Source organism: Sabethes cyaneus, chromosome 3 (genome assembly GCF_943734655.1).
Source record: "Sabethes cyaneus chromosome 3, idSabCyanKW18_F2, whole genome shotgun sequence".
Classification (NCBI taxonomy): Eukaryota; Metazoa; Arthropoda; class Insecta; order Diptera; family Culicidae; genus Sabethes; species Sabethes cyaneus.
In genome coordinates this window covers 75293096-75316404 of record NC_071355.1, presented here as the reverse complement: position 1 = coordinate 75316404, position 23309 = coordinate 75293096, and the positions used below count along the sequence as shown (strand labels likewise).

General features: G+C 39.0%; 2 protein-coding genes across 2 annotated transcripts; one reads left to right on the top strand and one right to left on the bottom strand.

The window, feature by feature from the left end:
- Positions 1-7981: 7981 nt before the first annotated feature.
- LOC128743179 (putative peptidyl-tRNA hydrolase PTRHD1) lies at positions 7982-15653 on the bottom strand. Its single transcript, XM_053839705.1, has 3 exons — positions 15595-15653; positions 15343-15538; positions 7982-9113 (listed from the first exon to the last, which is right to left on the bottom strand). The coding sequence occupies exons 2-3, from the start codon at positions 15529-15531 to the stop codon at positions 8943-8945; spliced, it is 360 nt and encodes a 119-aa protein (XP_053695680.1). The 5' UTR covers positions 15532-15538; positions 15595-15653; the 3' UTR covers positions 7982-8942.
- Positions 15654-21431: 5778 nt separating this feature from the next.
- LOC128742887 (mortality factor 4-like protein 1) lies at positions 21432-22934 on the top strand. Its single transcript, XM_053839378.1, has 3 exons — positions 21432-21547; positions 21602-21719; positions 21778-22934. The coding sequence occupies exons 1-3, from the start codon at positions 21520-21522 to the stop codon at positions 22814-22816; spliced, it is 1185 nt and encodes a 394-aa protein (XP_053695353.1). The 5' UTR covers positions 21432-21519; the 3' UTR covers positions 22817-22934.
- Positions 22935-23309: the final 375 nt, after the last annotated feature.

Below are 23309 nucleotides of genomic sequence, written 5' to 3'. Positions count from 1 at the left end.
AAATAACATTTTTCGCACTGTTGCCATTGTGACATGCCTAACCATATGATGCAGTTGCGTTCACGGGCAGCCACGCTCAACTGAATATACTAAATGTAAGAATCATGATTCAACTGCATTAATGGATTAATATTTTTCTGATGGCAATGACCGCTACTGACAATCGTCGTTTTTTCTCAACGCACTACCCATGTTAAAACTACCCGTAGTAGTCAGCGCATCGCATCAACGTATTCAAAGTGTATTAACATTCTCCTCAATGAGTAGCACAGTGTGCGGTTGCACAACTGCGTTCAGCAAGAAAGAGAAAAGTTAAAATGAAACGGAGCAGAATAAATCGCGTTGAAGACTGAGCACAGTTTGAATTTTTCTCTTCTCTTTTTTTCTTCTGAGGAGGAACCATCCCTGGTTCCAACAGCTTGTTTGCAACAGCCATCACGATCGATGTAGTCTGCATACCACTATATCTTCTACGCATCTGGATCCCATCACTTACTGTACTTTGAACGTGCTCTGTAACTCCCACTGCGTAATGATTTCATATATGAGATTAGTTTCTACATTCGATGACTGACTATTTGGGATAGGGCTCGAACATTTGCCTCATTTGCCAAGTACTTTTTGATAAGCTCCTGGAAAGGCCAAACTCTTAATTAGCGGATCTCTCTGCAGCTCGTAGAGCCCTTTTTTATGTGCATCTGGTCTTTACCATACTCTCCCCTAGTTCCCGCAGTTACGGGTCTTACCTTACTTTCCGGAGAATTTCTGCGCACGTAGTTTTGTCCGTAGCATCGCCCTGACATTGCTCTCGACGACGCTTCGGTTTCTCCTTCGTTTTATCCTCCTCTTGCTGCTCCGTTTTCCTATTTTGGTTTTCGACAGTACCACCTGCTGCTTTCGCCAACCTCCTCGAGATCTGCCTCTGGTCATCCTTGTATTTTTTGACACCCTCGTTCTCTTCAGGTGCTTCCCTTTTCCGTTTCTCTGACCTTGGATTTGAAGGGCCCCTTGGGGTTTTGTGTGCGCACGCGCGTGTGTGCATATTATAAACTATCAGTCGTCGTCATTTTACACAGTCAGCTTGCTTGAAACGGTTGCGTTGAAATGAAAAAATTCGCTTCATGTATGAAGCGAAGGCAAAAGAAAGTCAGCTTCATTTATTTGTTTCGACGATGCCGGGCTATACGAATACGGGGATCTTTGCGCTTTTTTAGTGTTCTGGCCAATAAAGGATCTACCAGGAAGGGAAGTCTTTCGGGTGATACATTGATTAAACAAGCAGATGAAATCACACCGAGGACCCGGGTTCAAATCCCAACCCCGCAGAAGTCAAGAATGACATAAGCTTGTTAAAGTGAAATCTTCATCCCACTATCTTCGAAAAGTGGGATTGAAAATAGAGAAGAGAAGGTATCTATGAACGATGATGGAGGATGACGTTACGCAAGAGTTCCGATTTGGGGATGGTGGAAAAATTCGTGAAGAGACTGTAGGAGACCGAGGCATTCATTATGCTGCAAGCTACAATGCCAAAATATTTGTGAATAGTTAAAGATGGGTTTCCCTACTATAAATTTGAAGAAATGAAATGAATGACGTTCGTCAAACATCGATGAAAGCGGAAGTTTTTTCATTTGTTGGAAGCGTTGGCAATAAAATCCGTTCTAGTAAGGGAAATAAATCGCTAGGCGTATTATGTCTGCCTTAATTCTATTTTACCAAACAACAATACTGAAGCTAATATTTGTTTTTTTTTTGAAACGATGGTTCTACAATTGATGAAGGGGTAGGGAAAGAAATGAAAATTTTTTGGTGAAGGTGGGGAAGAGCGGAAAGGAAGGAGGGGGGTATTGGTAGCTATGCTTGACAAGTAGTCATTTTGACTCCTACCTTTTGTCCAATACTGGTAGAACCATCGTTTCAAAAAAAAAAATATTAATATATATGTATGACCGCATTTCAAGGTCAAGACTAAAAACTTGAGATTAGTCTAATACTGAAGCTAAAATTGGATAAAAATATTTACTGAAAAACATCAACATTTCTATCGATTTCGAATAATTTGCCAATACCGGTATTTTACCGGTATTACCGGTATGTTCTACGCTAATACCGAAATACCGGTTTTCACCAAAAGCGCCCAATACCGACAGCCTTACCCAAGCAACCAAAAGTTTCAATAAAAGTGGATTTTTTAGCTTAACCAGCTACCCAAATTATCATGAATAGAATTCTATTCAGCTTAATTTTTAAGCAACTAACCGTACTTTCAAGTTTCAAGTAGGAATGCTAAGCAACTTTTAAACAGAACTAGAAAGTTCGCAAAAAGTTTGCTTAGGTCGCTGTATAGAACGCTGTTCTGCTCGAAAAAAAACTTCGATAATCTCAAAATTAAAAAGTAATTTTCCATTTTTCCCTGTTTTTTTCTTAACTAAACCATTTGTTTTGGTTATTAATGATAAGCTTAGATCGAAAACCTAGATCAGAAGAATAATGATTGTTTATTAATATTAATTTATTTTCATAACTTGCCTCGAGTTTCGAACTCGAGTACTCCTCTTGGTAACCTAGACACATACCACTGCTCCATATGAGATCTGCATAAATTTCACTTGATGTACTGATTTCTCATTTACTGTAACATCAAGGACAGCCCCTGGTTTCATTTTGAACTTGAAAGCCATGATCTCAACTTGAAGTTCAGAAATAGTACGCGCAAAACTTGATCCGAACGTGAAAGTTTTAAAATAGTACGCGCGAAACTTCATCCGAACGTGACAGTTCAGAAAAAGTACGCGCGAAACATTTTTCGAAGCGCGAAGCTTTATGTGAACTTGCGTTTGACAGTTCACCAGTTTGTTTTGAATGTTTCAGCAGGAGCAAGCGATATTTTTTTCTGCAGCAACATTTTTCGCAAAATCCAGGTTAGTAATTATATATAATGCAAACAATATTGACTGACGCAAAATTAATTACAGCTTCATTGATTACAGATATGCCGTTTGCCGTAGTCGAGACTATGAACGCAAGGGGCCACAATGAGCTTCCGGCGGTGCCAGAAAAATGGATCCGAAGCTCCAAATCCGGAAACTTTAAGCTGTGGCCCAATTCACAGCGAGTTCAAGATGTGAAAAAAATGCTTCGGGATGCCAACATCACCCCCAAAAAAGCATGACTAAAATATAAATGTACAAACGGAATGGCATCCGGTCCTGCGATGAGGCGACTCTCCGGCGAGTCCTCATCAGATGCGCGGCCAGCCAACAGCCAACGCAAAAAAATGTTAACCAGAATCCTGAGATTTCAAAACAGGCTGGTTCTGGATAGTGCAGGTCTGCCTCTACCTCCAGTAATTGCAAAGCTGGAACCACCAGTCACTCCACTACGACCAACCGCCGCACCGTTGCAGCCAGAGGACAATACAATGCATCCACCACTCGCTTGACCGCAAGCATAAAACAAACCATTTCTTTTTATTGCTTGAGAATAATCCATTTTAGGGTAAGGAACGAGTTAAGCAGTGTTACCTATTTTAATCAGTTGAACATAAATGATCCGAAAATGCACTTCTTTATTCATATTTTCAAAATCTTTTGATAGGATCATCTTCACAAATCACTTAACCATACATTTGATTCACACAAACACAATTTACTGGTTTTCCGACAAGGAATACGATGAATTAAAAATTGTTGTCCAAAAACGTACATTTTTCAGCTGCTCTTCAGCAATCGCCACCTCGCTACTAACGAATTCATCAAATTTTCAGCACTGATTACAACCACTCTGAAAGTCAAGCACTCAATTGTCACATACCATATTATTCAGTCTCTTTTTTTCTATTATCTAAGGCTTTGTCACTAGCCAAAAGTTTTATTATTTTCTAACAAAACTGAAAACAAATTCTGAATTGACGGAACCTGTTCACCAGTAGCAGCAGCTGCAGCACAACTGATGAACTATCGTGTTGCCAAGACACTGTTTCGGTTCTGGAAATAAGAATTTTAAGTTTGAAATTAACTGAAACCTCCTATGGTGAAAACGTGGTTCAATACTTTCAAGAGAAATGTATGTTCATAATTAATTTTTCTTTATTAAAAACAACACAAAAGAAAGCTTTTGTCAATAATTTTCGAAGATTTTCTCAGTGATTTAATGAAGCAACGATGTGTTTCAATGTTATTTGCTTTGACAACACTGTTCTAAAGTTAGATCGTGTGCACTTCTATGTTTGCCTCTTTTGTTCTCCCACCATCCTTATGAACAGCGAGTGAGACGTCAAACTCGCAGTTTCGCATAAGAATACCAGAGAATAAAAGAGACGACGAATACCGTTTGCCGAACGGTGCGGTGAGTGCATGCCCCGATAAACAATCTAGACAGATGGCATTTTACGCATCTATGCCGATACGCTATGCCGATTAGTAGGTCGCGGATAGGAACGCGAACTTACTGAATAGGGGGAAAAGTTCGAGGGGTTTTTTAACGGGACGTAAAAAAAATCAGATTTCAGAATTGCTTAAAATAGCACCTTGCGGGTGAAAATGGGTTCGGTGTGTTCAAAATTAGTTCCACCGCTCCAACTTTTAAAGCGAAAAATCAAAAGTTTAGCTCAACAATAGTGTCTTCCAATGGTAACAGCTTGAAGAACTAAAGATAGCAAGAAGATTGGTATGCTGATATCCCCCACTTAGTCAACCCATCGCTTGTAATAAGGTAACACAATCAGTGACCCGCTTAGACTGCTTAAAACTAGTTCTTTACCCTATGTTTTAATACCGGAGTATCAATTTCACTATTCAATCAAAACGCCGTTTGAGTGTCTTCGTCGAAGTTTCGCTTCAATTTCAAACTTTCAAATCGCATGCTAAACTTTCAAATCGCTCATTAAACTTTTAAGTCGCATGTTGAACTTTCAAGTCGCATGATGAACTTTCAAGTTGCTACAAATATTAACGGTGCTTTATTAGGAATCAAGTTCGGTTTAAAAATGTAGTATCATGTTCAGCAAGAAAGTTGAACCAAATATGAACTTTCGAGTTCGTTCCTTAAGTGAAATCCGAACTTTTGGTTGCTTTTGTAGTCCGGGCCTACTTTGCCCTTCGCAAATACTGCGCCGTGCAAAGCTGACAATGTACAAAAACCTTATTAGACCGGTAGTTCTTTATGAACACAGTACTGTGATGCTGCTCACGGAGCACAGACGCGCCCTGCCGTGTTCGAGCGGAAGGTGCAGCAGACGATATTTGGTAGAGTACAAACTGAAAGGGAAGAGTGGCGAAGACGTATGAATCACGAGTTGCAGGTACTACTCAGAGAGATTCCCATCGTGCATTTGGCCAAAATTGGCAGGTTGTAGGGATACCGAACGACGGTGCGACGAAAATGGTTCTCTTCAACAACCTCACCAGAAATAGAGGAGCTCAACCTACAAAATTGCTCCAACAGACCGAAATTGATTTTTGATTTCGGAAACGTCTGGAAAATTGACGTAATCGAGTTGAATGGAGACAAATGCTGCTGACGACAATGACGACGACATTGTCCGACACAAGCGAACGTTTTGCTTGCATCTGTCCCACGGAGTATATCCGAATCTGTCGTCAGAGCATAAAAGGAAAAACTAAAACAGAGAATGATTAAGGTGCTATCGTATCCGGTGCGGACGGTGCCACCCAAACACATATAGCACTGCACCAAACAGAATCAATTGGAACTGAAGTATTATGTCATATTTTTTCTGATGAGAGTCAGTATCGAACACTATCAATCTCGTCAGCTTTCGCAGTAGCGGGAGGAAGCTAAGTGGGGTGTGGAGAAAGGATGTAAAGGGAGTAGTGCGTATCGGTGGTGTCCGCAAAAAAAATATATCATTCGGGCTTGGTGCACTCACATTTTGATCCTTAATTCGGAACTCCGTCGCGTTGGATCGAAATGAGAAGATGCCCGAACGAAGACTGTAGGGAGGCACTTAACTGTTATCCGCAAGGACAATACAGAAGCTGAAGTTTTTGGAGCGCCTTAGTAGAATACGAAACCTGCAAATTAAATAAAAAGAAAAATGTTCCCATTTACATAGATACATAGTTGAATTAAATTGGATAAGTTTTCTTTTTATTAAATTTCCAGGCAATACAGAAGCGTCAGGCCCTCGGTTTCACGGCGGTGTAGGCTAGCAAATGTTATTCAGACTGTTGATGCGAACCTCTCCTGGCGGTAAGTGACAGCCATGGCGCGTGGCCGTCGATGGGGTAGAAACCGGACTTCATCTCTTTGTTAGTAAATTGGCAAAACTACAAAAAGGCTTATTTGTCTCATATTGGCCAGATTCCAGGTATGTAGCATAATTTTCCAAAGCGGAACTTTTTGTCATTAATATGTTGATTTTGCGAACTAGTGATTTTCATCTTTGGTTATCGGCATAACTCTGCGATGGGAAAATTATGCGACTTCTGTAACAATAAATCTTGACCTTATCAGTGCAATATCGTCTAATTGAAATCATTTAAACATTGAAATTAAAAACCATTAAGCTCATAACGTTAATGACAGCTGGTAGTCCGCCTTAAGAGAGCAAACGAGGATTGCCCGTCAGTCGAACTGTTTAAATTATCCCAATTTGGTCAAAATCACACCAGGCATCTTACCGCTGCTGCCGCTGGGCCCGACGCGACGGTGAGGTTGAAGTAAGTAAATATTTCGCATCCGTTCGGCTGCATGGCTTGCATGACAGCTTTTCTGATGTGCATGCTATTTACACATGCGCAGGCAATAAAGGCGACCGTTCGTAGATTACCGGTGCAGTATTACCTGTACAAGGGAAGGCATGATTCATTCAATCAAAATTGAAATTAAAAGCAGCTTAAATGGCAGTAGAATAATTATGCGCTAAAAATACTAAATATTTTCACAAGATGCAACTAGATTTGTCTACTTCAAAACGGCAATCAATGAGCGGTTAGCCGGTTAGCATTTGAGGTTTTTCGCAATTTGATACAATGTATTAGCGTTTGATTCTGGGAATAATTAGATTGTCCTAAAGAGGCTTCTTCAATAACAGCGTATCAACGTAAAAACAGTTACGGATGCTGTCTCAAAGTTAATTCAAGATGTCATTCCAACTCTGCGCCCGGCGTCGCTTTTCACGATCACGTAGATTGCGGTCGGAAGATAAGCCTCGAACCGCACACAGCCCTCTGCAAGAGCAGAGGGCTCCCATAAACGAAGGAGAGAACCCCGGCTCGCGTGTCTCATCGATGACTCGACGACAGCAAGGTCGACCTGTTGGTGAACCGAATCGAGCCGGTCAGCCTGCAACGCAGTTTGTACACCCGATGCGATGGTAGTATGTAATGGCTTGCGTCTACGGTTCTCAGTTTAAGTTATGACCATAAGCATTGCTCCTCTCTGCAGCGAAGATAAAATTGCTGATTAATAATTTTTCTCCTTGTTCGACAGATTCAGCCACTTGCTCATTTGTTAATTGAATGATATGGCCGACCTCCAGCGAGCTGCACCGCTCATGTAGTGATCGCGGAACGGTTGGCGACAAATCACGGACTTCGACGGATGAGAATAGCGTTAAAAAAGTGTCTAGCAGCTTTCTGATTTTGGATGTTTCAAACTAGGTAGAACGTAACTAGTTCGATTCGCTGTGGGAGATTCTCCGATATGAATTGCTGCTTTTTGCCGCTGTGACAGGTGATAGTCCTCGGATTACACATAGGTGCGCTGAGTGTCTAGAGAGTTTCAGTTTCAGGTCCTTTCACAAGCATCGATCTCGATCTAGGTATTCGAAATAGATGAAGTAGGACATTTTCCATTCGGGGAACTATATCTATATCGCTAGCAGCTAAAACCATGCTGTTTTCAACCCAGATGTCACTGATACGAAATGACGATCAACAGGGCATCTACTTTTCAGGGCGCAATTACTTATTTTCAGACATACCAACCAGAAACTTTATTTATTATGTGCCTTGTTTATTCAAACCTGGGGGAAAAGTTGGGTTCGCATCCGGTTATAATTGGTTCCCATGATTGTGGAACATGATTGTGAGGAACGTGCTGCTCGAGCCAAAGATGCTGATACCCATTAAAGCTTGGTTTAATTCGCGAATCTCCCGGCTTAGGTTAAACGGAACGCTATAAAAACTTAATAAGCGTTGCTTCAATTTCGTCTTCACGCCTTATCTCCCCTGAGATACTATCAACACCTTTGTATCATTACTTTCTTCTACCGTTCCCTCCGTCGATTGTAAAAACTTGTTTTTTTCTGATGACTCCGGATCATTTTTCATGACTTTTAGACTATCGGTTGATTTATCCTCGGAACAGTCATTTGAGAACAGGGGTTCTTTGAAAGTTGTTTGTTGGCACCTACTTGTATTTGTTTACAATAACTTAAAGCCTGATTTTGCTTCAAAATGACAAACAATAAAAATTAAACCAGCCTAACTCGCATTACAATCCAAAAAGAAAAATATCCTAAATGACCGTTCCATGGACAAGTCAGCAAATCACCCTCAATAAACAAAAATAGTCTCCTACTGTGATTTTATAATCGTGATTTCGAAATTTGATTTGATGAAATTCTAATTGCATGCACCTAATTTCAATATTTTAATCAGATTGGAGCATACTATATCTATGAGGATCCAATGTCAATACTTTTTCGTTCAGTTGAAATAATTACAGAGGAGTGTTCTCTATAGATTCTTAAAATATACCGTTCATCTGGCTACATAACAAATCTCGTCTTACTAAACATGTTCACACTCGCCTAAAAACCAATGGGTTTTCAAAAGCAAGACACAATACATATACCTTCGTAAAATTTAAATTTTAGAAACGCTCCATTATTTATTCGCAGCCACTAAAACAAACAATCTATTTCGGGTAAGTCTTGCAACTTTGGTTGCACAGTCTAGCGGCTCTAACGGCTAACTGAGAAGCTTGAACTTCTTCACGTACTTCTGAACGACCTCCTTTCGGTAGGGTTTTAGGGCGATGCAGGTGGGTATATTTTCCGGCTGCTCGATCCACAGTTTGTGCGCTATGTCGTTCTGCTTCAACACCTCAGCCAGACCGAGTAGCTTCTCGGCATCCGGTGCCTGCGTGGGAAATAGAAATGTTGAAACGATAGAAAAAAACGGGAAAAATGAAAACCATTTCGCATGTTAGTCGGCGGTCGAGAATTTCACATTTTGCTGCGAAGCGATAACTTTTCTTTACGCTTTATAAATAACTCGAAATACTACTACTAGGAATATCAACCCACGCGCTAGCGCTGATTCGTCATGCGAATGGAAGGAAAAAATCTTTGAGATGGAACAACATACTACGGCGGTGGCGACTCGTGCTACTACACGGAGTTTTTCGTTCTACTACTCGTCGAACCAAGCCGTCGAATGACGAGTAATTTTTGTAGGAGTTGGTTTTCTGTTTACCGAAATAGTTTAGTAAAAAAATCTGGAACAAACGCTCGGGGTTTTGTATATCAAGAACGGTATGCAATCACCCTTGGTGGGCGATACAGTACGCTCAATAAATATACTGTGTTCGCAAAAAATTATGTTTCCAAAAATAGGTTCTCGAACCAACCTAAAACGAAAACATAGTTTAAAATGGCTTTTCGAAACCAATTTATAGCTTTGGTCTTAATGACACCTGTCAAACGTTGTAGAAATAGATGACCACAACTAAAATATACAGGGCCGCTACATTAGAATATAAAACACCAAAAGCGTTAACGTTGGTGTATCTGCACTCGTTTTACTGCTCAATTTGCTTTGAATACAAAAGAATTTTTAATGAAAAATACACCAAAACAAGCAATAAACTGATTAGGTACCGCCATCCGGGGTGAGATTGGGCCAAGTGGGTGAGATTGTGCCAAAAACCAAAAATGTTTATTTGTGAAAATTTATTATATCTTTAAAAACTGGCGACCTAAATACAAAATGATCTTGAACATAACATATTTATTCATAACTTAGAATGAAACACAGATAATATTAGCAAACTATTTAGCCTAAACAGGGTTTCAAAGTTCACGATCAAAAATACTCGGAAATAACGCTTGTAAAAAATGTCCCGTATAAATCGCATCAACTTGCTATTTTGACAGTATATAAACTAATCATTTACAATGTATTGAAAGGTTATTATGCGTTGGATAAGTTTTGATTACGAAAATGATATTTTTCGAAACTTTGTACTTTGCGAGCTTCACGGGGGTGAGATTGTGCCAAGCCATAATGATTGATCCAATTTGTGGATTTCACATACACAACAAAAATACGTCAGTATACACCAGACCACTTACATTCTCTACTATTGAGCACAATATTTTGACAGATTAGATTGCATCATCCATTTTGGAGCAAACAGCGTCATAGGTCTGCTAAATAATTTAAACTAATTTTTACTTTTTCTCTGGAAATGTCAGATGCTTTGAATAAACACTCTAATATAAGACGCATATATTATACCGTGTATAAACTGCCAGTTTTAAATAGGGGGAGGGGGTGGGATGGGCCACATGTTTCGCGGCCGCCGGTTTTCGAACGAAGTAATGGTTACTTTTGTTAAATGATCATATAGGTATGCCACCTTAGGATACACGCCCTCCATGTATCTCCCCCTGTTAACCCTAGAAACGCTACTGGCTATATAAAGGCTGTTCATTGACTACGAACTCATTTTTAGTTATTTCAAACCTCCCCGGGTTATTTTCGTTCACACTTTTTGTATGATGCGTTGTTTTTGACCGACCGCCTGCCCCTAATAGTCCACTTAGTTCATGGACGGCCCTATATGAACAACTTTATACTGACATTTATGTGTATTGTTTATAAACATGCTAATGTTCACTGTTTAGGTATTTACCTCGACTTTATGTTTTTGGCACAATGTCACCCCCTAGAAGGGGTGAGATTGTGTCAAAGTTCATGCACTTCCAGTAAAATTAGGTTTCATTGTAACTAAGCCATCTCTACGATAGTTGTTAATTGAACAATTTAGTATATATTGACAGGTTTGAATTCAACTTAGTTTCTAAATTGTGTGTATACTGAGCTAAAGAACAAAAACATATGCTTTTTTGGCACAATCTCGCCCCGGATGACGGTATATATCTTTTAAGTGGCACTTGATCACTTTTAAGTTAGTCTTGAGTCACTTTCAGTGCAAAGCATTCTTCGCTCAATTCTAGAGAAGGTTATGCAACTTGGACCCTTAGAAACAAAAAAAAAGACGTAAAAATTTCAAGGCGCACATCCACATGGGATGTACCTAATGGTAACGCAGGACATATTAGGACATTAGGGGAGGGAACGGGAGGGTATTTTCAGCCCACTAAGCGACTGCATCTATTTTTTTTGGCCTATGGCCTAGATCTAGTGGAAGAACAGGTGGTTTTGACGTTCTTTTAATAAAAAATAGTAGATTACTTACAATCTCAAGAAAATAGTTATAACATATTAAAATTGTATGTCGGCAAAATATTTTTATTTGCGAAAGAAAAGGCAAATAGGCTGAATTTAGAAGGATGCTGAAAATACCCTCCCGGAGCTTATTTAGTTTTTCATTTTTTTTTATGAGTTTCTTAGAATTATTGGTTCTGCAATTATGATTTAATAATAATTCAATGTTGTTCAACAACAGGTAAATCATCCAGTGGCATTTACATTTACTTTGCTATATGCGGTAATTTTTTTCCTTTTTTCATCAAAAACTCAAAATTTTGGAAAAATAGCTTCTACTCAATAACCTAAGAACTGGTTCAGCAGAGTAGTTTGAAAGTTATATCTATATATGGAGGAGATAGCTGCAGGTTGAGATCAATTTAATTTTCGGTCCATAAAACTTCATCAGCACGTTTTATTTATGCGTTTTATACATCATTGGAAAGGTTGCAAAAATACTTGATTTTAGAAAAATAAAGAAATTATGGTCATTTCCGTGAAGGGGGACCGGTCATTTCCGCCTGAGGAAGCAGACCCCCTCCAGAAATTTTCCACATTAGAATTTAAAAACCGAAAAAAATCAGAGTAATGTTCCCACTTCGTAGATGTATTTTTTCACTAGGCCTCGCAAATGCGTATTTGTCGTCGTCGTCCGTAGCCGTCAGTAGCCCAGTAGTCACCCCGGTTCATGCTGTTTCAAGCAATGTTATCCATTCAACTCGATCTTGGGCCACTCGTCGCCAATTCCCCAGTCGTTGCAGAAGTCGCAAATCACTTTCGACCTGGTCGAGCCATCTTGGACGTTGAACCCCCTGTTCCTGGTGCCGGTGCAATTGTTGACGAAAACTGTTTTCGTCGCACTGTCGTCCGGCATCCTTACGACGTGTCCGGCCCACCGTAGCTTACTGACTTTCGCCAGATGATGATGGGAGTTTTTTCAAATAGTACTTGTAGCTCATGGTTCATACGTCTCCGCCACTCTCTGCCTTTCAATTTGTATTTCGCCAAATATCATCCGCAGTACTTTCCACTCGAACACGGCCATGGCGCGTATGTGCTCCGTGAGCAGTGTCATGGCTCAAGAAGTCCATAAGGAACTACTGTTCTTCGTACGGTGGCATATGCTTTTTGATCGTAGTATTTTGCGAAGGGTAAAGTAGTTCCGATTTCCCGCTTAAATGTGTCGCTGGATCTCCTTACTAGTATTGTTGCCCACGGTCACCAGTGGCTCATCTACCACTACTAGTTCGTCGCCGTCAACAGTTACCGTCCCTGGAGCCTCTTTTTTCATGTATTTAGTCTTCGACGCATTTATTTTTAGCCCAAACTTCCTAGACTCTGCTTTCGGCGAATAGGCCCCTCAAGAGCGATGTTGAATAGCATGCAAGATAAGCCGCCACCTTGTCTCAACCCTCGCCGCGTCTTAAAGAGACTCGAGTGTCCCCGAGATACGCACGAAACACATCACTCAATCCAATGATAGCTCTGCTTCCGAAAATTCGTGTTCGTTCATTAACCTCCATAACTGGTCTCGATCGACTGTAACATATGCTGCTTTGCAATCCATAAAGATTTGATGCGTGGCCACGTTGTACTTCCGATATTTCTGCAAGTTCTGTCGAATGGTAAAAATCTGGTTCGTAGCTGCGCGGGCCCCCATGAAGTCCGCCTGGAAATTCCCTTCCCTACGAAACTCTGTGCTATCGGTCCGACAGCCAGCATAACAGGATCATAATGAAAATTTTTTGGAAGGTACCCCCTAGGTCCCCTCCAGGAATTTCCTAGTTACGCCAATGGTTCTAGGTGCGATCTTGTTAGCGGATATAGACCACTAGTCGTAAATGAATGTTCATATCATCTGTCAAGTTTTGTTAATTCTGTGCCCTGTGTCAATAGTTATCAAATGCGATAAATATGAATGAAAATAAGTAAAGAATTACCAGCATCTAACTGGAACGATGTACCAGGAATAAATGCCTACAAATAATTTAAGAATAAAAGAACAGCGACAGGGTGGCAATTCTATCTGCGATTTCAAATTCCTGGTTGTTTTCGTAGCCGATTTTGAAAAAAATCCTGGTTTTAGAATATAACATAAAATTAGCTACAAGAAGGGTATAAAATGGGGAAGGCAAACGAGGAAGCGTCCAACATAGCTTTCGTCATCCCAAGCCCCCACATAGCGCTTCCACATGACCTTACCCGGTAATGCTCGATTCAGTAGCCAAACTAGGAGGTGCGATGCTGGGTGGTTCCCGGCTGCCTGATCTCAAAACTGCGGGTTTTGGTGACGGCTGAACCACACCATCTTGCTAGTAGGTAAGCTTAGTATAAGTTATTTTAAATATTTGTTTCGTTTCAGCTCATAAAGCACCTCCTACTGTACAGTGAAAACTCTGGCCGAAAAAGTTTAAATAATGCTCAATGGATACCAGAAGAAAAATTAAATTTATAATGGAAACACACTTATGGAAACTCAAATGATACAACTCTATTCCATTCGAAGGACTGTTAGTGAGATTGTTCTATTTTCGCCCATATATATTTCATTTCATCTCAATGATAAAAATCATAGTGGCAATATTTAGTAATCTTCATATATTGCATATGATGCTCAATTGCTATGAAGGCAGAATTATTTCATAATCATGGGGCCTTGCGGACCCTTTATTGTTAAATGGTTCGCACAATTCAAGATTTAGCTTACAAAAGGTCGCATAATCATCCCTTTTGCATAGTTTAATCAACTATTTGAAAAATAAATGCAGGGTCTACTGACGTTGTGTGGGAAACGTAAAATTACTGAAGAAAACAGAATAATTAACTAAAGTTTTGATTGTGATCATTGTGATAGAGGAAATGTGCTTGTGATTAACCTTGTGCGTCTATTCCCAGGAGCGGCTCTCGATGGTAAATCCGGTAAATCCACTGCAAGGCAAAACATGGTTTCCTCAATTTACTGAGCGTCTGCATTTTCTGTTAGCGGCAGTTTTCGAGAGCGTCTGACCCGAGGAAGACAGCTGAATTAAGAAACGCTAAAGGCGAGGTAATAGCAGCTTTCAACCTTAGGACGAAAGATCGGACAGCTGAAAATTAATATTAGAGCCACCTGAAAAGACTGACTCTCGACAGAACTGTTCAATCGTGATTAAACACCACTAGTAACGCCACTTCATTGGATAATTTCCATAATTTGGAAGGAAAAATATCAGAGGAATGGATTAATGGATGGATGAGTGGTTTAGCCCATCTACAAAAAGGAAAAGGAAGATTACTATAATTAGGTATCGCTGCATCACACTAGACAACGCCATTTAGAAAGTGCGCTATCACAGCTTGTAACATAATCGAATCCCAATAACAGCAAAATTTGTAGGACAGTATTAGGCGGATTTTGAGGGACCGCGCGGCAACGAACTCCAACAAATTCTTCAGAAATGTCAGGAATACAATGTGCCCACACATCATATCTTCGTCGATTTCAGGATAGCATACGACGTGCAAGGATACGATGCAAAGCAAAGCATACGATAGCAAGTGACGTGACAAGTCCAATATCACTGCAAATAACATTTACATAGCATCCGATGCAGTGGCCTATTCTGTGAGGCGAGTGACGTGACAACTCCAATATCACTGCAAATGACATTTACTGCGCTGTTATGTGAATCAAGTAACGTGCCAAGAAAGGTTCTTCTAGAAATTCTTAGCTCATTAATAAAACGTGAAAGGCAGCTGCCATGTCACGTTGCTTACATCACAGAATAAGGATTCATTATAGGTTTGGATAATCTCCGGCCAATAATAATCTTGCGAGAATGTTCCTACCAAATTCCCTTACGTTTTCAGTTAAGGTTTACTTCAGCCTACTAACCTCCAGCACAACCTTGTGCATGTTGTCTATATCCTTAAAGTATTCCACCGTATCCGGGTCACTAGCGTAGGTATGTGCTACAGCGGAAACGGCATGACAACATTGCGCTATCACAGCTCCTTTTGGCCATGTTCTGCCAATTTCGCCATTTACTATCACGTACTGGGCAATCCTTGCTGCGGCCGACATGTTTATCCTAAAATGTATATTATTCTTAGGAGGTAGGATTAATTACAAGTTATTGCCACATACCGAATAAAAATTAAGAAACACAACCGGCAAATTTATCAAACTGGCGGATCGATGACTGACTGCGACTGTTTACAAACATTCAATAGAAATATACACTCATATTGTGATATAATAAATTATAAGATGAAATCAGTATTCCCGGGATTTTTTTTCGTAAATGTTTTGTCATCGATTTTTTTTTAAATATTGCTGATTGCATGAAAAATTTTACCCCGAAAGCGGATCCCCCAGCTTGGGTAGCGATAGCGAGTCTCACTCTGGTTTGGATTAAGGTATTGTGCTTTGCAGCTGTACCTGGATAAATCCAGATTATTTTCTCTAATGCCAACGTATATGACAAAACAAAACAGCAACATTGCATTTGTCACTCTTTCTCTTTCTTACTCACAGCATTCGCATTGTCGCACTTTTTGTGCCAGTCGCACTTTTAGACTGCGGTGTGCAGTAGGGTGCAAAATTCGAGATAATCAACAGAAAATTATAATCGATGATAATCTTAAGATAAATATTTTGGTAATCGGAGATAATTGGAAAATTAACCAAAGGTAACATTTTTAAAGGTGCATATTAATCATGTGTGCTGGAAAACCCTTGGGTTGAGCTAAAGCTTGGATGTCTGTTCTCTGTGATATTATTTAAATATCCGGAGTGATTCGCAATAAGGGCGCAACTAACAAAACCTCATTGTTTACAATGAGGAATATCACTGTGATGATTTGCCAGTACATCTTCAAGTCTTAATTTTAATGAAAGTTACTAAAAACAAGTTTAAAGACATAAATTGGTGTAGTTATTCTACAATTCAATCTTATAATTTCACAACATCGCACAACATACAGCTTAAAATTTGTGCGAAGCTCAAATTCTAAGTTTTATAGTTGAACACCTTGGAATGAGCCTCAACGCATTTTGACAATGAGATTCTCCCAGTCCTGTTTTGCCTTTGTCGTAACAGAAATTATTGCTTTTATTTTCACCAGCAAAAACCATGCGATTCTTCCAAGTTTAGCTAACAGACTGATTTACGAATTTCAATCCTCGCTTTTTCAACTCTCGGTTTCTGCTTCTATCTGAAAGCCGAATATCTTCTCCCTCTCACCAAAGCGTTCGGTTGTTGTTGCTTACGTTCAGAAACGAATCGATTTTTTTCCGATCGGCAGTGTACTCCCGTCTTCTTTTTTTGCGACAATAAACTCGGCTACGAGCAAGCTGTTCTACAATAGCGATATATCCCACGTATTCTCCCGTGATTGCTCTAGTCAACGGTAAGTTAACGTCAATGCCGAACTCTTGAAATTTATTCCCACATATACAAGTGTTCTTCTTTTCTTTTATGCCATTTTCTCTCTCCAGAACTAAGAAAGTAATTATGTTTCGAGTGTGTGTGTGTATGTTTCTTGTAATTTCATATTTTTCCATTACATCACACATATCTACTACAATATCCTTCGCCCCTACTCCTTGTTCTGAATTTATTTATTACTATTTCATAAAATTGGTTTATCTTGATTTTATTTTAATTTTTTTTAATTTTGTAGTTTCATTTATCTTTTATTTTTTTTTTATTTTTTTTTTCAACATCAAAAGTATTTAAATATATGCAACTGCTCGACAAATATCATAAAACTTATTTAAACAAAACTTTTTTGCTGTTTTTGTTTAGTTCGTTATTTTCGCATTAGCTAAAAATCTTTGACTTATGTGATTTATATCGCATAGTTGCATGGTCTTATAGTGACTCAAATCATTAAAATCATACAATGTCCAATCACTGTTATCATATTTCGGAGTCCTATCGCTCCTTCAACTCATTCGGAGTCCAATTGCTCCGTATCGGCCCACAGTGTCCAATTGCACTGTTACCACATATCGGAGTCCTATCGCTCCTTCAACTCATTCGGAGTTCAATTGCTCTGTACAGATTTACAATTCAACAATTACACAGTGTCCAATTGCACTGTAATCTTTTAACTCATTTGGAGTACAAATACTCTGTATCGACCCACAGTGTCCAATTGCACTGTTATCATATTTCGGAGTCCTATTGCTCCTTCGACACATTCGGAGTCCTATTGCTCCTTCAACACATTTGGAGTCCAATTGCTCCGTATCGGCCCACAGTGTCCAACTGCACTGTTACCGCATCTCGGAGTCCTATCGCTCCTTCAACTCATTCGGAGTCCAATTGCTCCGTACAGATTTACAATTCAACAATTACACAATGTCTAATTGCACTGTTATCATTTAACTCATTCGGAGTCCAATTGCTCCGTATCGACCCACAGTGTCCAACTGCACTGTTACCGCATCTCGGAGTCCTATCGCTCCTTCAGCTCATTCGGAGTCCAATTGCTCCGTATCGGCCCACAGTGTCCAATTGCACTGTTACCACATATCGGAGTCCTACCGCTCCTTCAACTCATTCGGAGTCCAATTGCTCCGTACAGACTTACAATTCAACTGTCACACAGTGTCCAATTGCACTGTAATCATTTAACTCATTTGGAGTACAAATGCTCCGTAACGACCCACAGTGTCCAATTGCACTGTTATCACATCTCAGAGTTCTAACGCTTTTTCTACCCATTCGGAACGTAATTGCACCGTATCATTATTGGCCAAAACTATTCAGCGTATCGTTTTTTTATAATCATTATCGGTTTCACCATCATAAAGTTGCTAAATAATCATCAAAGTTCCAAATCATCATTGAAGTAACAAACATTATCATTAAATAACTTAATCATATCAGCAATCAAGTCATCAATTAACATAAACCTTCTTCAACCTTCAACCCATCATCAACAAGATATAAAATCATCATCATGTTATTAAATTATCGTCAAGTTCCTAGCATGATCACCACCAATATGTTACTATCCTATTTTGAATCTGGCTCTTACCTTTTTGTCAAAGTCAACTCATTAACAGAAATCTCCCACTATTGCTTATTAAATGGTTATTAACAAGTTACCAAATCATTGTCATCAATTTACAGAATCAACGTCCTCAAGTTATCAACTCATCGACATCGAATAGCTAAATCATCATCCTAATCCATTAACATCAAATTACTAAATTATCAACAAATTACTGAATCATCATCCTCAAGTTACCAAATCAAAATCATCAAATTACGAAATGAGTTACTACATTATCACCATTAAGTTTCCAAATCATCATCAAATTATTGAATTATCGTCATCAAGATACTAAATCATCATAAAGCTGCCAACTCATCATCATCAAGTAACTAAACCGTTATTATTATCAATTCAAGTTACGTAGCTACGTAAGTCATCAAGTTACGTAAACCATCATCAAGACACTAGAACATAATTCTCAAAATATTCAATCAACATCATAATCAAGTTACTAAAACAGTCATCAAGATACATAAACCGTTATCAAGTTACCAAATCTGTATCATCAAATTACTAAATCATAGTCATCAAGCTGCTAAACCTTCATTGATCATCAAATTACTAAATCGTCAAGTTATAAAATCATAAGTAAGTTACTAAATCATCATACTGTAACTGATTCATCATCAATCAAGTCATCAAGTTACATAAAACATCCGAAATGTTGCTAAATCATCATGTTACTAACCTTTTTTCCAACATGGCTTTTACCTTTGTTTGTCGCATTGATTCATTAAAAGAAATCTTTCCCGTCATTCTTTAATTGAGCTTACCAATATTTATCTATCATCTCTCCAACTCGTCTCCCATCTAATAAGCAATTCTGCCAGCAGAATCTTGCTTCACTATCTTCAACTGGGTGCAAGTGCCCATCCTTCATAGAGCGCACTCGTTAAATCAAAATTCACACTTTTTTCCGGAAAATTCCACTCAAAATTAACTTGCAATAACACAATTTATCAACAAAATTCGCAAAACACATGGTAGCGCATCCACCATCTATGGACTAGTTCTTTTTCTTTGTTTCTTCAACTTTCAGACAACGTATCTAAACTTCGGCAGAAGCTAAATCTCTTTTTTTTACACATTTCTGAGCATAATAAAACACATAGGTACGATTTCATCACTTTGCACAATGCGACGCCTTGCTTCCAGCTCTATCATATTAATGTTATCAAACCACTTCGTTTCCTTGAAAACGTCTACAAACTTATTTACCGGCCCGTCGGGAGCGTTTACTGCGCCATGTCGTAACAGAAATTATTGCTTTTATTTTCACCAGCAAAAACCATGCGATTCTTCCAAGTTTAGCTAACAGACTGATTTACGAATTTCAATCCTCGCTTTTTCAACTCTCGGTTTCTGCTTCTATCTGAAAGCCGAATATCTTCTCCCTCTCACCAAAGCGTTCGGTTGTTGTTGCTTACGTTCAGAAACGAATCGATTTTTTTCCGATCGGCAGTGTACTCCCGTCTTCTTTTTTTGCGACAATAAACTCGGCTACGAGCAAGCTGTTCTACAATAGCGATATATCCCACGTATTCTCCCGTGATTGCTCTAGTCAACGGTAAGTTAACGTCAATGCCGAACTCTTGAAATTTATTCCCACATATACAAGTGTTCTTCTTTTCTTTTATGCCATTTTCTCTCTCCAGAACTAAGAAAGTAATTATGTTTCGAGTGTGTGTGTGTATGTTTCTTGTAATTTCATATTTTTCCATTACATCACACATATCTACTACAGCCTTGTTTTGATTTTTTTAATTAGTTTCGCCTGTTTACAATGCGCCTGTGTTTTGAAAACAACGCAGTTTCGCTCTTCACTATCGACTGTTTACAAAACGATTTGCAAATAAGCCTGTCACTTCATAACAATGCAAGGGGCTAAACTGCAAATTGTCTTTTGTTTTGATTGAACACTTCTATCGCCCATCACTAAAAACTTGTTTTATATCAGTCTAAAGCCTAGTATCGACCTGAAAAGAAATGGGCAAAAAGATAGGCCAAGAAATGCTATAGAAAAGATTTTCCGTTTGCGATTTCTTTACCAATACCAATACCAATACCAATATGCACCTGACAAGAAATATTGTTTCACTTTCAGATGGCGCAGTTTAACATGCAAGTGAATTGAAACGTCACTTTTCCGTACGGAATAATATCCGGCGCAATTATTACTACAAGAAAAAATGACAGATAACTGCTTGCCTTGCAGTTGTCAAATTTTCTTCGATAAATAGCAAAATTTTTTCTTGAGCTGTTTTCTTTTCAGCTGGATACTAGGCTTAACAATTAAAACTGAAGAAAGGATTCTTGCCAAGGATATTATCAGTCTTTTTAAGGCTGATGGTGTAATAAAACGATTTGTTTACAATTTGCCAGTTGAGCCCCAATCGCGAATCACTCCGGATATTTTAGTTAACCTAAAACAACAATCATATTGTTTAAAATATCCAATAATTATTGTACAATTATGGTAAATACTTACCTTGATACACAAGCTCGCTGAAATCATTAATCGCAACCAAGGTTAGTCAAGAGAGGTTTTCTGATGTTGAAATTTGTTTTTCACCCCCGCTGGGTTACCCTTGACGATCACCGAATTTTTTAAAGCGGAAACTGTTGAATGTATAAACAACGTTGATGGTTGCTAACCAATCGTTCCGCGCACTTCTGTTCTACAAACTGTGAAAACCAGATCACCTATTTTAACTTACCTTGATCGCAACCTTCATCACAACTTTCTAATTCCCGGATTCAACATTTTAAAACGTTTAAAACACAATCTGGCAACTCAGACTAGGAAAATCGATTCTTTATTCACATTTATCGATTTGCTTGATTTTCCCAAAAGCTTCTTCGACTGTCATAATCGTTTTCGTAAGCTCTTAGGCACTAAACATCGGCATTATTTAATAAACAGACAGAACTGAATTACTGAATTTATCAAAGCATTTTCATTATTTCCTTCAGATTTTCAAACCGGAATTGTAACGAAATCATGCCACCCAAACTTAAATTCACAGAAGGTAATAGCTAAACCATAATTGAAGGTTTTGTTTTAATAATTTACATCTTTTTAGGCGAGAAAGTTCTTTGCTTCCATGGACCGCTTATTTACGAAGCTAAAATGCTGAAAAGTATGGTGATGAAGGATAAGCAGGTCAAATATTTTATTCACTATGCTGGTTGGAACAAAAAGTATGTATGACGGTAATTCGTAAACCGGCGTATTCTTTATCTTTTTCTTCTACTCTAGTTGGGACGAGTGGGTGCCGGAAAATCGTGTACTCAAGTATAACGATGCAAACGTTCAGCGACAGCGAGAAGTAACTAAATTGCACTCTTCTTTGGCGGCTAAGAATAAGAAAGTAAATGCCAAAGCTAAGAAAGCGGACACCAGCGCTGGATCTAGCAAAGATGGAGATTCACGGGCGTCAACTCCGTCTAAGGAAGTAGCAAAAGAAAAAGAACATACACCAAGCACTTCGGGCACTGCAACGCCTACTGCTTCTAGTTCCAGTACTGCCACCACAAGCAATACACCATCCACTACGAGCCGTAGCAGATCATCCGCTAAAACCGCCGCCGCAGCCGCTGCTGCTGCTGCAGCAACACCAACCCAAACAGCAAAAGAAAAATCTGAAGAGAAGGAAGCACCGGCCGAGAAACGCAAATCTGAGGATACTCCGGAATGCTCTCAAGCATCCGCTAGAAAGAAACGTGGTCGCAGTGATACCACTTCGTCAAATGTTGAATCGGAAGATCAATTTCTGTCAAAAGTTGAAGTTAAGATAAAAATTCCTGATGAATTAAAACCCTGGCTGGTGGATGATTGGGACGCAATCTCCCGACAGAACAAGCTGGTAGAGCTACCGGCCAAAGCTACGGTTCATGAAATAGTTGATAATTACGTTCAGTATAAGAAGTCCAGCAAAGCTTCGACGGCTTTGAAGGAGAACGCCGTCCAAGATATTGCAAATGGAATCGTCGAATATTTCAACGTAATGCTCGGATCTCAATTGCTGTATAAATTCGAGAGGCCACAGTACGCTGAGATGATTCAGCTGCATCCTGGCGTACCGATGGCAAAGATATACGGCTCGTTTCATCTGCTGCGGCTTTTCGTTAAGCTGGGCTCGATGCTGGCTTTTACGGCACTGGATGAAAAATCCATTCAAACCTTGATTGGCCATATACAGGATTTTCTCAAATATCTGGTGAAAAATAGCAGCACATTGTTCTCGATGCAGCAGTTTGTGAACACCAGCCCGGAGTACCATCGGAAAGCGCAATGATTTTTGCTCACGCTTCATCGCATCGAGATGAATCAGTACTTGGACTCGATATAAGAATTTTATTAATTTTTTTAAGTTGATTACTAGTATCTAAATATACATGCTACTATATGTACTCTACCAATAATAATCATGAAATAAAAACTTTAATTTAATATATGAATCAACAATATTGCTGTATAAAATGTAACCTGTTTATTATAATTAGTATAATATACTTATTTCAAATGGTTGAAAATCTTTGTATACACTTAATCGGTTCGGTAAAATTTTACCGAAATCTAAACAACAGAACGTTCGGTAAAATTTTTTATTGCACCAAACATTATTAATGATCTGTAAACGTCGATTGGTACCATCGAATTTTTTACCGAACGTTCAGCTGTTTAGATTTCGGTAAGATTTTACCGAATTCGGTGCTTTTTGTTAAGTGTGTAGCATACTGTCTTATTTTGTATTCCAACGGATAGATGGTCGAAGAAAAGAAGGTGGT

Bases quoted from the DNA above. Each gene is read 5' to 3' on its own strand.
- LOC128743179 (XM_053839705.1), bottom strand. From the start codon at position 15,531: ATGTCGGCCGCAGCAAGGATTGCCCAGTACGTGATAGTAAATGGCGAA. The intron at 9,114-15,342 runs GTTAGTAGGCTG...TTTCCCACGCAG, and splicing joins TGCACAAGGTTGTGCTGGAG to GCACCGGATGCCGAGAAGCT.
- LOC128742887 (XM_053839378.1), top strand. From the start codon at position 21,520: ATGCCACCCAAACTTAAATTCACAGAAG. The intron at 21,548-21,601 runs GTAATAGCTAAA...ACATCTTTTTAG, and splicing joins CAAACTTAAATTCACAGAAG to GCGAGAAAGTTCTTTGCTTC. The intron at 21,720-21,777 runs GTATGTATGACG...CTTCTACTCTAG, and splicing joins TATGCTGGTTGGAACAAAAA to TTGGGACGAGTGGGTGCCGG.